Raw genomic sequence first — 18,960 nt, 5'->3', positions numbered from 1 at the left:
TTGAAATAAATTAACTTTTACACCATATTCTAGTTGAATTATTGAAATAAGTTAACTTTTACACCATATTCTAGTTGAATTATTGAAACAAATTAACTTTTACACCATATTCTAGTTGAATTATTGAAATAAGTTAACTTTTACACCATATTCTAGTTGAATTATTGAAATAAATGAACCTTTACACCATATTCTAGTTGAATTATTGAAACAAATTAACTTTTACACCATATTCTAGTTGAATTATTGAAATAAGTTAACTTTTACACCATATTCTAGTTGAATTATTGAAATAAATTAACTTTTACACCATATTCTAGTTGAATTATTGAAACAAATTAACTTTTACAGCATATTCTAGTTGAATTATTGAAATAAATTAACTTTTACACCATATTCTAGTTGAATTATTGAAATAAATTAACTTTTACACCATATTCTAGTTGAATTATTGAAATAAATTAACTTTTACACCATATTCTTCACCTGTAGGCTATATTATACATCTGGGCTGATGTGGACATACATAGCATAGGAGGATATTTCAGTTGCTAGTATGGTTGTCTGTCTGTACAGTCATGCAAGTTCAATGCTATTAAAGCACTTTAAACTTTAAATCAAAGCATTTAGTTTTTTCATATAAAATAAACACATTTTTATTCAGTTTAGAAGTTTTGGGGCTTTTTTTTGGCTCCTGCGCTGCTGAAATCAGGGCGTCCCTTATTTCTATTTCTGAAAGGTGGCAACCCTACCCCGGCCCGACTTCAGCAGCTCCTGCAGCCGGGTACCAGAGACAACAGGCTTCACTGAGAAGGTAGTGTCCCAAGGCGAGAGACAAAGTTCATAGTACTTCCTATCACCATCTCTGTGATTCTTCCTGTGCGTTTGCAGCCACTGTCACACCACTGTTACTCCTTTCTGCAATATCATTTCCCGCATTTGTTTCACGCCAGTTACCTCCTCTCTACTACCTCTGAAGGCCGACACAAAAGGGTATAAGTGGCAGAAAGAAGTCTAACACCTTTAGAATAACATTGCCATAGAGGCAAAATGAACTGACTGTGCAAATGACCCTTTTAGAGAGAACTTTATTTACACTCTTGCTCTTAGGTCAGACGTGTTCAGTGTGGGTGGCTAACTCTGCCAGGGGTGCAAAGAAGTTGCACCCCTGGAAAGAAGGCAGAAGGTAGATTTGGTGTGATGAAGAGAAACTGTTTTCTGGATGATGCCTCTCTTCTGGAACTGTTGCAGGGAGCCTCCAAATATCATGCAAGTGTTTGCTCGAGTGTGGAGCGGCCTGAAAGTGGTCCAGGACATCAAAAAAATCTGTAGCCATGCTTCTCTCTTGGTGAAGGATTGCAGGCTCACTTTATGTGAAGGTGGATGGTCCATCTCAGTCTGAGGAGCTTAAGTACCTGTGCTTAAGGTTGTGTGACATGAGAAATGGGAATAGGGTGCACTTCCTGTAATAAACACAAACGACAGGGCACACTTACTTCTAGGAATAGAGCACTCTTGTTTTTGACCAGTAACAGACCTCTCATGCTAATGAACCCTCTGAGCATCAGGGGAACAATTTGGAGTACAACTGTAAGAAAAAAAAAGGGGAAAAAAAAGATCCTATTAATGAAGTTCAAAGACCCACAGTTGCTTGTAGTTCCAGTGATGCTGACGCTAAAATAATCATTAAACATGAGTGTTTTCTGAATGCACCTAACAGAAGACGGCAGCTGCTTTGTGGACACACTTCAAAGCATCGAGTTTTAAATTAGCATCACCATTTTCCACTTACTAAAACTGAAAGAGCAGTAGATGTGAGTCTGAGAACCACATGTACTGTGCACGCCCACGGGCTGGACCTCTCTGCTCGCAGCAGTCGGGCTGCGCTCTGTCTGCAACATTTGCTGTGAGGGTTTGCTGTAGGGTCGTCGGTAACGTCCAGTTGCTGAATGACTAAGTGATTAGCGTGGCTACATTTCTTTTGTTTCGTCCAGCCTCATGGAAACCAGCGGCGCTTCGGCCAGCTGTGGTATTGTGCAGAAGTGGATTTTCTCATGGTCCTGCACTACACAATCGCTTCACCTTTTGTTAAGGGCATTACAAAATCATGGTTATTATTCTGTAGCAAGTGGATGAACTAGATAGAGAAAGGTTACCTTTCCATTTCTCTCTCTCTACATTAACGGCACCTCCATGAATAAATTGCGAGCCGTTTGGCTCTTGAGGACGTTGCTGTGTCGGTTGTTTTGCATCAAGTTCATTTCCACTTTTATATTTCTGAATTTAAAGCTTTTATTAAGGCTTCTGCAATTGTGAGACACAAACTGGGTCATCACATTCACTCTTTCTCCATGAACTTCACTGCTTGTTCAGTGTGATGGGCGTATCAAAAGTATCATGGTCAATACCACATCCTTTATTTTGTTTAATCCCCCCGCAATCATGATTGAAGTACTATGTGTTTTATAATTCATGCCACAGCTGCAGCCACTCTCAGCTGAAACCCACATGCGCTTGTGTTACTGGCTATCTGCTGCATAACCCCGAGGCATAACTGATGTACATACTTTGAACTGCCAGTGCGGTTTGGTTACTGATTCTCTGTCACAAACGGTAGCTGGTACCAGCTGCGTATCAGCTGGTTTGTCCGTGTGAAAATCTTCCATTTCTGGTTTCAAATAGTTATGTCCCTGCTCTGTGGTCTGAAGAATGCTGTTTGCAGTGACCACAAGACAGCCGGCATCCTCTCTGCCTTAGTTTGTTCTACATTATCAGGTATTTAGCTGGCTGCTGTTTTGCTAGAACCCATTATTGTCACTAGGGTTGCCACCTTTCAGAAATAGAAATAAGGGACGCCCTGATTTCAGCAGCGCAGGAGCCAAAAAAAAAGCCCTAAAACTTCTAAACTGAATAAAAATGTGTTTATTTTATATGAAAAACAAAATGCTTTGATTTAAAGTTTAAAATGCTTTAATAGCATTGAACTTTCATGACTGTAGAGACAGACAACCATATAGCAACTGAAATAGCCTCCTATGCTATATGTCCACATCAGCCCAGATGTATAGTATACATACAGGTGAAGAATATGGTGTAAAAGTTAATTTATTTCAATAATTCAACTAGAATATGGTGTAAAAGTTAATTTATTTCAATAATTCAACTAGAATATGGTGTAAAAGTTAACTTATTTCAATAATTCAACTAGAATATGGTGTAAAAGTTAATTTATTTCAATAATTCAACTAGAATATGGTGTAAAAGTTAATTTATTTCAATAATTCAACTAGAATATGGTGTAAAAGTTAATTTATTTCAATAATTCAACTAGAATATGGTGTCAAAGTTAATTTATTTCAATAATTCAACTAGAATATGGTGTCAAAGTTAATTTATTTCAATAATTCAACTAGAATATGGTGTCAAAATTAATGAAAATACGGGACAAATCGTGTCCCATATTAGTTCAATACGGGACGCAACCTTTTTTTCTCAAATAAAGGACAATTCCGTATTTTACGGGACGGGTGGCAACCCTAATTGTCACTATGTTTCAGCCGTGGAGCCTGGCGTATTTGCTTGGTCGCATTGATGAGGCGACATGCTGCATATCAACCACACGCACCCAGAATTCATGAAAAAAGGTTCTACAGTGTTTGAGTCTTATGTGCAAAGTTGGGTTTCGGTCATAAAGAAAGGCCTTCCAAGCGCTACACAGATGGAACTCTATTTTTTTTTGTAGCAGTTTTTTTTCCAATCAGCGGCCTCATCGTGGATTGTCCACACATTCAGTGTTTGTGCTGTTTAAATTCTACACTTTCGTTCTGTGTACTACATAAATACTGAAGAGAGAGGACATCATACTGTATATGTGTATATATGTATATATATATGTATATATATATATATATATATATATATATATATATATATATATATATATATATATATATATATATATATATATATATATATATATATATATATATATATATATTGGGCCAACAACATGAACCAACCCAGGCAGGGAATCTAAATGGGACCAGTATGGATCTCATGGACAATCTCATCTGGAGCCCATTTTTGATAGAGGACCAAAACTGACATAATTAAAAATAAAAGCAGAAATATATATGTTTAGTTTTTCCTTTTCCTCATACATTCATTCCTTGTTTTTACATTCCCTCATGTCCTCTTTTGACTTTGCCATATGCATTCCTGCCTCATTTTGCAAAAGAGGAGGACTGCCCTTCTTGGTGCAGCTCCTCTACTATTGGTCAATAAACGGGAAGAAGCAGGAAAGAGAGACTTTATTTACAGTATGTGCTTGGTGTGGCATTGTTTAATAAACGTATGCAACGTCACAACATTTATTTCCATTCAGAGTTGCATTAAGTTTGAAGTCTCATGTTATGTTGATCTTCTTGTCTGATCCATTTTGCCATTGTTATGTTGGAATAAGCCCTATGCTGTCACAAACCATCCACGCTTCCATCCATCATCTTAAACTGCTTTTTCCAGTTGTGGTCATGGGCGTCTGCTGGAGCCCATCCCAGCTGCCTTCAATTGAAAGGTGGAAAAACATTTCTTTTTCTATCTTCCTGTCGTTGGCTGGCCTCATTCAGTGGACACATGATGTAACTAAACCTCTGACGGACTGCAACCCCAGCTCATGATGCCGTCTACAGGCTTGGACAGTTGTCCCTAAGCATGATGGATGCATCGCTTTTTACCCTAATGTGTCCATCACATAAGAACAAAGTAAATCTAGACTCATCAGACCCAATGATCTGTTCCATTGCTTCAGACACCTATCTAAATCATGAACTGTTGACATATGGCATGTGGAAATGCTCTTACGTTCACCATAAAACATTGCTGCGTTTGATTTTCTTTGATCGGATTGCATCAAAGGTTTAAGTGATCACTGATCACGCATAGTTTCTTCTTCAAAGCTGATGGTTCATGAATATCCGACAGGGATTGATAATGTGTTGGACACTTCTGAACCCAGTTTTAGTATTTCCAGAAATCTCCTCGGTTGTTTCGTTCACCTGATGCAGACCAGTAATTTGAGTCTTCCGAAGAAGCATCTTTTGTATAACCGTGTTCTTCAGAAGTATGCACGCATTAACTGTATGAATTAAGCACTTTTCTAATCTTTGTGGTCATTTAAAGCACTCACACAAGAGCGTCGCACAAGGAACGGCTTAATCTCAGCCTCTTGCTCACTTTTACTTTGATTGCTGAAGTTTTTTTTAACTTAAGGTAAAAAATGTATTGGCAGCAGAAACATATCAATCCCTGCTCTTCTAATACAAAGATAAGCTCACAATTATTCTCTGTTAAACAATAATTCACTTACCATGATTTCTCATAGGTGCTTGTAGTCTGACATCAGTTCTTTATTTTTCGTTTCACACATTATTGCACAAATAGAGGCATTATCTTTATAAGACAAGTACAGGACTTTATCGTTGATGTGATCAGATTCTCAGTGTTTTCTTTTAATGTATTTGGCATGAGGGAGATGAGTGTATCAGCAGTGAGGCTGAGATAAACACTCGGACATAAGCACTATATACTGTTCTACAGATGCTATGAACACAAAGTGTCTAATGGATAAATCCATTTATCATAAAAATCACAAACAACAAAACATCATATATGTCCGTAGGGGTTTGGCTGGGTGGGAGGGGCATTAAAGAACTCATTTTCCCCAGCGTGCTGAGAAAAATGAGGTGCTCTAGTTTTAAACATAATAATGTTCCTGTGCAGTTGAAAGAAGCTACAGGGCAGTCGGGGCTTGGCGGCCGCCAGACAGCAACTTTAACCTTCAAAGTCTGTACACAACACTGGCTGAGCTGGTTTCCGCACAGAAACCCCCGCTGCTTTGCAGATAGACTTCTATAGATTCAGTTAGATTAATTAAGTTCATTATTTTTCTTTTTTATCTATTCCTCTGCATCCCGTGAAACTCGTACAACCCACACTCATTCAGAATCTCCCTTGTGAAATGAGTTTGGTACAACTCCCATTAACGGCCACTTTCTCATCGGTACAGAATGTACCAAACCAATCACAGTACAGCTGGGGGGCGGGGTTTATTATAATTTAATTGTCTGATTGTCATCCTGCCTACATCGCGAGATTCGTTTCTCTGATTGGTTGTGTGTCCAGTGGTGTCCAGAGGCAGGTTCTTCTGCATCCGCAGGCCTTCTTCCTGAAAATCAAAGTGGCGTCCAGAGGAAACAGACTAATTTGTTGAACTGAAGAAGAAAAGAATTAAGATTGCTGACCAGATTGATCACTGATGCTCTAAAAACTAAACCTTCAGTTGATCACCGGTTACTTGAATTGTTTCCTGCTGTAATTGACTGTAACCTCATGTGCTTATCTGGATTTTTCTGGCCAAAAATCCAGTAAATATTGCTTTATAGCATGCTTAGATATTAGACTCTATTGTACCTGGGTGCAAACTAAAACACCCAGATCGAGACCCCCGAAACGAGGAAGTCTTGGTCACCTGATGAACTCTCCTGCTGTCCTCCGCAGGAGAAAGCATGCGCAACCAATACAAAAAACACAGTTCAGGATAGAACCATGCATGGATGTTTTTTTTCTTCTTTTATATACAAGATTATCACAGAGCTAAATCACAGTTAATGAATGCATCCAACCTCCTGTAATAGTTTCCCTTCGGCGACGTCACTGCATCCGAATGTGGTTCTCCACCTGCAGCCACGCTTCATCCTCAAAGCAAAGTACTTTTCCATATTGATAAATACAGTTAATAAAGAATCACCGGGATAACATCCAACTTGCAGTATGCAGGATCTTCTTCCTGCTTATATCCTTTTACTCTCACGGGAGACGCATTAGACTAATAAGTGGGGGAATGTTTTCGTGTGCCTTACAGTAATTCATTTAGGTATTCAAGGATTTTCATCTAAGTGAAGAGAACTAAACCAGGTAGAAAATGCTGTAAGCTTACAAATTTATCAAGCAACTTGGACCAGAGGAAATGAACTAAAGTGTGAATGCACCCTTCAATCCTGACCACCACATGTGCTTTTACACCCGGGTGTTTTAGTCCCATTATAATCAGCTCCTGTTTTTCCCTTGCAAAGTGTGATCCATTTCGTCCAGCGGCGTTCCCGACGGGCATCATCTGGCAACTCTGGTGTGGCCGTCTTGGAATCGCATGATCTGGGGAAATGGATCATGGGTAGAATTTTGTTTTCCTGCATCACTGAGATAAATCACAAACAAATATGGAGTCGTGAGGAGGTGGAGTGCATGTTGTTTGAGATGAACGTGTCCAGCTATCGACATCATGTAAAGATTCTGACATGTCAAAAAAAATCGAGCTGTACACCAGCGCATTCAGCAACACATCTTCTTTCTGCTCGTATCCTCTTCTGCTCCCATAGCGTGTGTATTTAATTCATATGTGCTGAGCATGTTCCCACATAGTTTGACATATTGCCATTAACCTATGTCTCTATTTTTTGTCTGAAGAAAAATAATTCACCAGGGAAAATGAATTAAGAGTTAACACATTCATTGATGGAGTTCTAGTGAAAATGCAATGAAAATGTATAAATATACAGTGCAGAGTTTATGCTATGGCTGTTTCATTAGCCTTGTGTGTAAAGTACTGTAGTTACTGATATTGTTAGTCGAATATTTTGATGCTGAATGACATAAATTGCAGCATGTTTGTTTCCTGCATAGATTCAAATGTCCTACTTGATTTTTGTTAACAGCACAAACCAAATGACTCATGACACTTTGACACATCACATTAGACCAAGATAACTTTCGCATAAATGAACCACGCCAGGAGCGTCTGATGAGCCCGTTGTGTTGCAGCAGGATGTTTGATCATGACCAAGAATGAATTTAGAAGTCCAAGACAAAATACACGGTCCTTTTAATCCCCACTTCCACTTGCTACATCTCATACAGTAAGCACATGAACGAGAGAGAGTGAGAGAGCAACATATAGTCCAGTCACCGAGCATATGGAGAGCAAACTCCCCCAACAAAAACACCAAGTCCCCAAAGTTCCTGGAGCCGTCTTTGTGGCGGAAGTCTTTGATCCGCCAATGCGGAGGGACATGCAGTGAAATTGCTGGAAGGAGAACACAGTGTGTGTACAACTCGCAGACGGCGGCTAATTCACAGTTAGGTTTGAAAAGTGCACACAAGGTACTGATCCTGTAAGTAGTTTCATGGGCATGGTCTCTACTGTACGTCTTTATAATACCATAACACGCAGTGTTACAGAGCTCAGTGAAAGACAGCAGTATTTATTAGATGTAAAAATAAATGACATGACATATCAATATTCACAAAAAAACTATTGGAATTTTTGTCACAATATCTACAAATTCACAACTTAGTCACACTTTCTGAGCAGTTAGAATTGACGCCATAAATAGTTGATCCTGTATTTGTCTACGGCTCACTACGCATCAGGAGATTTGCATCAATGCTGTAGAGGTTATGTTGTATAAAACATATAATATTTAATGCTTTACTAAATAGCATAAATATATCCATATAGTATTACACTCTTAATATACTGTGTTTTTACGGTATAGAATGGCCTGTTTAATGATGATTAACTGTGGCCCTTTTGAGGAAAGAAATAAAACAAAACACATAGATAACACAGTCACGAATGAACCTGAATGAAGACAGAACAGCCGAGTCTCGTTTATTAAAACCCCTCAGCAGCGTGGAAATCGGGATTACCAGAGATGCTTCCCCTAATGTGTCAGGTGAACATGCATGCTCTAAAAATGCCATATTCCAATGAAAAGTGTCAAAATGAACCAATAATCCCCCACTCTTGCTCCAGTATGTGCCTCAGTCTGATCTGAGCAGCTGGGATCTCAGTGATTTACTTCAGTTCAGCTGCAGAGGTGGTAGGCGTGCAGTTCTGCAAGTGTTTTCCCTTATTTTCAACTACAGGCAAACACACAATTGAACACAGTCTAGGCGTGCATACTGACAAATGAAAAACAGTAGAAGGAATTTTAAATATTTGGTTCAATGTGATAGATCCATTAGTCATCAATTTCATATCTATCTATAAACAACATAAAACATGATGAATTAATGTTTTCATGTATTAATGCAAGTCATGTGATGACTGGAACATATCAAATTAAAAAATCTGAATTGAGATTAAATGTGATTATTGACCATCATTGAACAGCTCTGGTTGAAACGAGGGCTTTAGCCCCGTTTAAGACCTGTTTCTATATTATGACCTCAAGGAACTGTTGTGGGGAAGAAAAAAAATACATAATACTTCTCCTTTCACATAATCTTTGGTTTTCTCAGTTTACCAGATCTGAAGATGTTACGGTCACATCAACGACGTGCATTATTAATGTGTTTGCGTTACTCAGACGAAGATTACTGCATCTTTGAAGCAAGCTATTTTACAAATACTGTTCAGCAACTATTGCTGAGAGCTGTCTGGCTCAAGTCTCCCTTTTCCATTACTCAGACAAATCATACATAAACATTAGAGCTGTGTGTCATCGGATCCTGAATTAGCTGCAGGCAAAAGGCTTTACACTCCATCAGCAAATGTATGATGAATTTGTTTATTTAAGGCAAAAATGAGGAAAACTGAGTCTAAAAAAGGGGTGATTCATGGCAATGTTGATTCATTGAATGTGTTCAATTTAAAAAGGCCCACACTGTCATCCCCATGACGTCTGTTCAGAATTGCATGGAAGTATTTGCTATGACTGATCAAACTGAGCTCTTGTTTGAAAATATAAAATCAATTTTTCTAAAAAAAAATAGATTTTATAATCCCCTTTCCACATATTTGTAAACCATTTGCTGTGCTGATTGGAAAAATGGGACGCTGGTTTAACAAGAGATGTTGATCCTGCTTCACTTCTATTGTAAGTGCAATTTAACAATTTAATCATCATGGAATGACTTACAAATAATAATTTCAACGACTGAGCAATGATTAGTTATGAAGGATAATAAATCCAATTTGGACCATCATTTTTGTGTATTTTACTGACTTGGAACCACATTGAGATTTTTTTTTAAGCCAGTTGTTGAGGCCACTCTTTGTAGCATTACCACTTTTGACCACACGAGGCAAAATATCACAAGAGCGTTCATGTGTCAGCTCCTGGAATAAGGAGAACCAGTGACTTATATCCAGTTTGCTAGTCTGAATCAAACCTGGAAATAACGGCAATTTTAAGTTTTCCTATTCACTGGATTGAAGGTTTATGTTACACTTCAGGAAAAATTACATAAAGCAACAAATTCATAATTGATTATGGGCATATTTTTTTGATTGGCAGCTGGCATGGCTCAATGTCCTCAGTTTAGTAATTTGACGCTTAGTACTTCTGACTTCTGAGCTGGGATTAAAGACCATAAAAGAGCATGTTTTTTCTTATTTTACATGTTGTTATGTTGGTAATACAGACCGCCACGACCAGCTGAGAGTTGGCCTTGAAAAGTTAAACAATCTCAACTTAGTTGAAGGTTCCACTGGTGCTCAATCAGAGCTGACGCCATCAGCATTTAACTCCAGCAACACTTGTTTCAAATGCTTTGGTATCAAGAACCTAAATGAGGATAAGACAAATTCAATCATAAAGAATCCGAGATAACACTAGTAAGCATGTCAGGGCATAGACGGACCCCTGTGGATCCATACACTGCATCAGTTGGCAACCACTGGCTCCTTGATGATCCCTGCCGTGTGTGATCAGACCTCTGCCAGTTCACCTTCCAGCTCTGGCAGCCCCCGTTTCTAATGTGATTTCAGCGACAACAAGACATAAGGCCGGATGGGGCGTCAGCTCTTAGCCTGAGCCTGGCACGCCTGATGGAGAGGAACACGCATGTGCGGATGCTGTTTCTCGACTTCAGCTCAGCATTTAACACCATCATCCCACAGCGGCCGGTAGAGTGGGATACGTGGGCTTCAGTCCCCCCCCTGCAACAAGGTACTGGACCTCCTCACTGACCGTCTCCAGTAGCTGTGGAGGCTGCAGGGCCTCCGACTGGAGGGCTGAGGACGGCAGAAAAAAATGATTTGATCTTCTCTATCCTCTCTATCCAGGACACAGTCTCCAGAGCCAGAAACATCCTCTGTGATACCTCATACCTCCATCACACTCTGTTTACACCACTGGCCTGTGGGAGGTTCAGGGGCATATTCAGGAGCTACCGTCACTTTCATACTCACTACATTTTTCTATTCATACTCGCTCCTTTTTTGCCATCTGTTAAATTTGTTCATAGCCATTCACAGTGGCGCCACCAGGGGGTGGCCAAGGGTGGCCACGGCCCCCCCTACAAATTTGCTGGCCTCCCCCACTGGCCACCCCTATGGAAGTATTAGGACCAGGCAGGAGAAAAATAAAAATAATATTTTAGAGGAGGAAGATTTTTTTTTCATTATGCACTTCGAGAAAAAAGTCGAAATGTCAAGAAAAAAGTCGGAATGTCGAGGAAAAAGTCGAAATGTAGGTATTAATGTTGAAGTACAATTTCGAGAAAAAAGTCGAAATGTATTTCAACTTTATTCTCGAAATTTCGACTTTATTCACGAAATTTCGACTTTATTCTTGAAATTGTATTTCAACATTAATCTCAACATTTCGACTTTTTTCTCGACATTTCAACTTTTTTCTCGAAGTGCACAATAAAAAAAAATCTTCCCCTCTCAAATATTTTTTCTCTTGCATGGTCCTAATACTCTTCCGTAATAAACCTAAGTATATCAGTAGTAAGTATTTCTGAGCCCTTATACTACAACAGTATAATACAATCCTGCAATGACGGCTTTTAGTTTTGGTGTCCACCCCAAGAATTTATGTGGCCCCATCTGGCCCCCCCTATGAAACATTTTTGGAGGCGCCCCTGGCCATTCATATTGTTTGTATTCGATGTTCCTTTTTAGTTATTTATTATTGGTCACTAATTCTTCATCTTTTTTAGCCTGTTTTGTAAATGTATCATTGCTGTTGTCAGCCATGGACTTTTGTTTGATATACTCTGTATATTTGAATGACAGTAACTTCTTCCTATGACTAAAATTTGATCAGAATATAAGGGCACATTGCTTTGCATCATAAGCATAGACATGTAACAATGGATGAAGCATTAGGTCACATTGGTTTTTGAAGCCCATTTTTCTTCGTACACAGCCATGTCAGCGTTAGTTAGCGTTCCTCCCAGCTCCTTTAGCTGAACCTCGCCAAAATATCTCCAGAGCTGCTGTGAGACATTTACAGCGGCATATACCATTTAACATGTTTACTTGAGGGTGAAATCATTAATGACAATCACATTTAGCCAACGCTGGGTTAATACAAATGGCTGGTTGCTTTGCTAATTACGGACGAGGAGGTGATAACGGCTATCCATTGACTGAGCCGACTTTCAATCAATTATATTAGAAATACATGTACTGCTTTATATAAACTCTTCTGGTGTGGTACAACCCTTCTCCTGAGCTAAAGTGGACATGGCTTCAGCCAGCTTCCATGCCTGCTTTTTTTTGCTAATTTTCCCATTTTTGGATTAACCGGGAGTACCTGCCAATATTGCGTATCAGTTAAGAGAGATGAAAAAGATGCTTCAAAGTCACCCTTCAGAAAAGGTATGGGTGACATCACTGAGGGATTGGCCAGTCTCCAGATACAATGGAGTTTGCATGAGGCTCCTTTTAAGAAATGAGACTCTCTAGCGCCACCCGTCGGGGGTACTGCACGTCACTGCACGTGACGTCACATCCGCAGCCCAGCGCGGGAAATTCTGGTCCGGAATTGCAGCACATTTTGCAGCACACAGCCTGTTCAAGGCAACGGAGAGATACACTAGAGGGCTCATTCTTTTTGGTTTGGAACGCTTCATCTGACATTATTACTAGAATACTTAAAACGTATACACATTTTTTTCATAAATCCTGCCTCAATCCTGCCTCATGCTCCTTTAAGGGGGAGGAAGTGGTATTACAAAACACGTCAGAACATCTTTGCTCATTAGCACAATATTGTCAGAAGCTATTTTGTCAAACTGGATAATCAAACATGCTGTCATAATCTGGTATAGGGCTCAGTTTATTGTTTTTATACCTGTTTGTGTTTGTGTGCTATAATTCTTTTATGTTGTTTTTCATTATTCGCAGTGTCATAGTTTTACTAATTGTTTGTACTCTTTGTTTTAGGGTTTTAGTGTGTGTTTTTCAATGTTTTTACATATGCCATCAACCTGCCAGGGACTGCAGATGTAAATTAGCCTGTATGGCTAAATCTGGCACATTAACATGATGGACTCAAGTGCTCATGTCAATCAATGTGCGTTGTCCCTCTTAAATAAATAAATACATAAATAAAAAACAAACAGCAGATATTTAAGCCCACATGGTCAGAAGTGGTATTGCCACATACTTTTTTAATCAATCTCAGTGTGTGTTTGCTTTCAAATGAGAGAAAACACTGTCAGAACTTCAATCCAGCATTAAAATACAGAATCACCAGAATGCATAAGTACCAGGAGTTTAGGAGCTTGTATGCAGCTGGGTGTGTGCAGGTAGCGAGTGACTGGGATGATGATGTTACTGAGCATATGTTTGTTTGACAATTTAACTGGAGGGTGCAGACTGCAGACATGAACATGTACAGATGGTCATGCATAAACCTATGACGGCTACGCTGTACGGTACATGACCTGAGGCCACAATAGCTCTTACTCTCTGATTTGATGAGATTAACTGCATGTTGGAGTCTCATTTACAGCACTAGAGTCTGGACGATCAAAACTATTTAGAAAACAGGTCTGTTTTATGTGACTTCAGTTTAAACACGCGTCACATTCAACAGTTCAATACAGACTATCACTCACATACACGGATGTCACGCTGAAAAAATTAAACAAAAGTTACACACAAGACACTTGTCGCTGTGGAGACAAAATCTGATGTTACAATAATTAATGATGAACAAGTTGTTAGTTAAATCTGTCAATTTAAAAAAAATTACATAAATGTTTGAAATCCAACTCCAGATTGTGCCCTTTAAAAGTCAATGACAAACATAAAATAAAACAGCTAATCAGATTTCAGGTCTGTGCTGCACTGGCCAAACAGACTGCAGAAAGAGTCGTTTTTGAGGAATCTCTTGCCATATTTCCCAAATATCCATCTAAAATAGCCATATTGAACCGTCTAGGGTTTGCAGTTAATAACAAGGACCTGTTGCAGCAGATGAGTTAGTTTAAGGTGAGTTTTCTGTCACTTTTGAGGAAGAATTTGGAGGGATTTCTTCAGTCTGTCCTCAAGATCGGTACCATCTGGAGTCCAAAACAAGCTAATCTCTTCCAGAGAGGAAGATGTTTCCTAGTTTCTGGTTTCCCTGTTTCGTGATTTCAAAATATTAAACCAATTTACATGCAATTTTTTTCCAAAATCATATGTGCGATTTAAAAAAATTGAATAAGTGTGCAGCACAATTGTTATACATATGATCTCCAAGCAATATGCACTCCACCCAGTTGAAGTTTTGCATTGCAATTGTCTCCAGTTGTTCATAAAATACTGTGTTACTAACATTTTGTCTTTTGTTGTCTAGTACAAAACACAAATCCAATGCAGCACACTGCATGAAGACAATCCGGTCAACACCATAACACCTCACACAAAAACCGGTTTAAGAATGGCATGAATCAAAATCGTGCTTATGACACTTGTGGAACAGTGAGGAAATAAAAGCTTCAAGGTTCCTGCTCACAAAAGACTGTAAGAAAAGACAATAACTGCTTGATTAAACATGTAATGTAATCTACATGTCTATGGAGTACACACACAAATCTGCAGTTCATAATTCAGTATGACGCGGTACCTTGTTGTACCATGTAAGAACAGAAATGCTCATAATAATTGTACACCGGATCTCTTTGTGTTCACAGGCGGAGGTCTGTTAACCCCTCATACTGATGGGTAATTTAACACTTTGTGCCTTTTTTCCTTCCATGAGCTGCTCGATGGTGCAGTATACAGAGTCTGCGTGTATATATGTGTTGTACAAAGCAAATGTAAGAACGTCCAAGCCATTTTCTTTGTGATGAGTGAACTTACCAAGGCACATAGCTTTTCTGTCATTGAACGCATTCAGCCAGTTGAAACAATAAGAGCCTGCGGACTACAAAGAGCGCAGGCAGCCGAGAGACCCAGACCGCACCGGGACTGCTGGGATTCAGCGCGAGCTGACGGCCAGACGCCGACAATTATTAATGATGTTCCCACAAATCTATACAGCCCAACCGACAGAGCATGGCGAAGCGACCAGCGAAAGGCTCTGCCAGCATTTAATGTAGCATCTGCGTGCGTACGCGTCGTCAGCTTCGTGGATGTGTCAGCGCCTCATCTCTGGTAATGAGCTCCAACGAGAACTTAAAGCGTGTGTTTATTTTTAACGCACTAAAAGCAAAACCCAAACATGTCAAAACACAGCGAGGGCACAGTTTGACTACCCCAGAAAATGGAAAAGGAACACTCGGTTACTTACGGAGCTAAGCGTGGAGGGGGTGGGGGGGTGGGACAGTAGAAACGCTGCACAAACCCAGGCATATGTGAGAATGTGCTTCCTCCAGGGTCCACAGCTACATGTGAGTCTAATGCATGTTGAACTTTGCCTTCCATCTACACAGACGTGCAAAATATCAAATACTTAAAGCAGCAAAAAGGAACTTTTGACATTTTTAGCTCAGGAGGTCCCCCTATTGGTGCGGAGGGTAAGTCCCACATGCAACGCTGTTTAAGACTTAGTTTCTTTTGGTTTCTTGCTCGGTTCACGCTCACATTTTCGGTTTTGGAATAGTTTCCTTGAGCCCTAGTCACCTCTGCGACGATGTCCACCGTGAGCTACCTTCGTCACCATTGGTGCGTGACACAGTAGCACGCAGTCGTCCCACGGGGACGGCAGTCCAACGTCACTCTGCAGGGTTTTTGCCAATGGTAGCAGCGGGAAACCTCGAGAGCCAAGTGACGCTTCCTAAAAGTAAGCAAATACTCCTTCAACTGAGATTGAAACTGATAATCTTAATGTGAAAACATGTCCCTTGTGCTGCTTTAAGAAAAAGACAGATGCATATAACATGCACGCACACACATACACACATCAAGATGTGATGGACTTGATCTTCTGCAAACCCTCCAAAGTAGACCAGATCGAGCCTAACATTAGGTGAAATTCAGTTTAGGTTGTTCGCCTTCATGATAGCGGGCTTTCTGTTGACGTACGTAGCCCAGTAGCCCAAGTTGAAAATGAAGAACAGGACGGGGAAAATGATGCGCGAGATCTTGTCCACTTTGCTGACGCGGTTGTAGGACTTCTTGGCCTCCGTGTAGGGGTCGTCCATTCTGTGCAGGTAAGAGTGTTTGACCGATGCCCCGGCGGCGCTCCTGGAAATGGTCGTTAAACCGTGGTCTTTGGCTACGTTGATGGCGTAAGTGGTCCCGACAATGTTGAAGGTGTTGTTTGCCTTTTTGGACAAGGTGGCGGATTCTCTCCTCTGGAAAGGAAGAGAGCGGGAAAGGCCGTCAGCTGACGAGGCACCAGACTGAACCATACTTCCATTTGAACTCATAAAGAGGAAATAGAAGCAACACCACGAGACACGACACACACAAGAACAGAACAAAAGCCTAACCATATCTTTAATCCTGGCCATGTTAGCCTGAAACGGTTCCTGAAAAGAAAAGTAGAAAAGAAAAAAAGTTTACCAAATATATTAAAATTACCCAACCCACATACTCTATTCATCAAGTGTCCAGCTGGAATTACTGCTGAACATTTCACACTGTTTATATCCTCAAATCAAAACTAAATTATAGAAATCTGGACTGCAGAAGGACGATGTCATGATGTAAAAAGAAAAAAAAGAAAATATCACAAGAAAATAAGGTGAATAGGGACAGTTCTAATTTCTGGACTGGCGTCTGATGCTCTAACAGAAACGGTAACAGAACAGAGCAGGATCAGGAAAACAAAAAACTCTGACAAACGGTATCAATCAGAGCAGCGGGGCCCCTTCAGGCAAACTACTTGTGATAAAACACACACAACAAAAGGCTGCGCGCGATAGAAGAAGCTGTAGAGTCATGATTACTCTCTCCCTCCTTTTGAAATCACACAGGAAACCACAGTTTTATTTGCTAAGTGTGCTGCTCTCATATAACCCGACGTGCACGACTTGATGGAGTGGAGCGCGACGCACAGCGGGGCGTTGAGCCTGATTACAGAGCGCGTATCGCCTCACACTGTCCAACCCCGCTGTGGCCTCTTACAGCATCTGCATCCACACCAAAACAGCGCACGCACGTAACAGAGACTATCAATTTCTCAGATTTCGATGTGAGCCCCGCTCGGATTTTTTTCTTCCATCTTTTTGTCTGGCTTCATTTAATTTTCCTCCTTTCCATCTTTTTAATGAGCATAGCTCAAGCCTCCTCTCTTCCAGCATGCTTCACAGCGAATCTCTTTCAGCACGCTGCTCTCGCCTAAATGTCTCGTTTGGCTTTCATCGTCAATATTCACATACCTTCACACGAGTCACTATAAATTTAACTCAAATAGTTGTCGCAGACTAATATAATAGCTGTGACAGGGATGTTGATTTTTTTTTTTTTCCTCCAGGAAGATGGAAGCAACCGACCCCCACAAAAGACAAAACAAAAAACCTTGACAGCAAGATGTAACAGATCCTTCCCTCTGTTCCCTCTCCATCAACAGCAAGCCATGCTGAGGTCTAACAAGCTCCCAGACAGTCGAGGGTTCACACCAGTGCTCCCAGATAACCGGATACTGTCCCATCCAACACATCACAAACCTCTTCTATCACAGTGACGCCTTACATCAGCAGAAAAAACTAATTACTACTGTAATAAGTCATATGACCTTAATCATAGCTCAGTGGACTCTTCCGTCTTCAGCATTAAGGATGTTCTTTGCACATCAGGCCAGACAAATGAGCTGCACAGAGTCATTTTCTGTTGCTTTTTAGCCGGGCTGTCATCTGCAGTAATCTATGGTCTAATTATTGAGGAAACCGTCTGTGGCATCGGGCTGTATGCATGTTTCTATGAACCTAATGTGACACTGCACATAATTCACTTCTGCCCAAGGATCCCTGTGCACTGTGATTCGGCTAGCTGCAGGCTAAATGAGCAACAACAAAATTCAAATACAATGCATGTACTGACCTTGTTTTTGTAACTTCTGCAAAACTTCCGCAAAAGCTTCAACATTTCTGAGTGTGATTAAGTGTCCTGGGGGCAATCATGCCTCGCTGTGTCCCACCGTTTGGCGCTCAGCGTGTTCACGTGAGCATGTAACAGAACCTTGGGACAGTCTGTCACCCTCTGCTATTCGAAATGAGGTGTTGGCTTAATTAAATACAGGACTGTCTCAGAAAATTTGAATATTGTGATAAAGTTCTTTATTTTCTGTAATGCAATTTAAAAAAAACTAAAATGTCATACATTCTGGATTCATTACAAATCAACTGAAATATTGCAAGCCTTTTATTATTTTAATATTGCTGATTAAGGCTTACAGTTTAAGATTAAGATTCCCAGAATATTCAAATTTTTTGAGATAGGATATTTGAGTTTTCTTAAGCTGTAAGCCATGATCAGCAATATTAAAATAATAAAAGGCTTTGCAATATTTCAGTTGATTTGTAATGAATCCAGAATGTATGACATTTTTGTTTTTGTAATTGCATTACAGAAAATCACAATATTCTAATTTTCTGAGACAGTCCTGTAGATGGAAGTATGCGAGAATATGGGTATAAAAACATTTGGACTGCAGTTTGTCCCCACTCGTGTCCTTGCTGGAGTGTGTGTTTGTACTTTTGGAGGGGTTTATTAAACTACACTTTTCAGCC

General features: G+C 40.0%; 1 protein-coding gene across 1 annotated transcript in view; it reads right to left on the bottom strand.

The window, feature by feature from the left end:
- Nucleotides 1-14,071: 14,071 nt before the first annotated feature.
- The window catches only part of gabra3 (gamma-aminobutyric acid type A receptor subunit alpha3), a 152,731-nt gene continuing 147,842 nt past the window's right edge, over nucleotides 14,072-18,960 (bottom strand). Inside the window, exon 10 of the mRNA XM_061740047.1 lies at nucleotides 14,072-16,581. Within this exon, the coding sequence (XP_061596031.1) occupies nucleotides 16,261-16,581 (321 nt within the window). The 3' untranslated portion in view covers nucleotides 14,072-16,260. The remainder of the gene's footprint in view (nucleotides 16,582-18,960) is intronic.

Source organism: Cololabis saira, chromosome 14 (assembly GCF_033807715.1).
Source record: "Cololabis saira isolate AMF1-May2022 chromosome 14, fColSai1.1, whole genome shotgun sequence".
Taxonomy (NCBI): Eukaryota; Metazoa; Chordata; class Actinopteri; order Beloniformes; family Belonidae; genus Cololabis; species Cololabis saira.
This window is presented reverse-complemented; position numbering and strand designations above follow the sequence as displayed.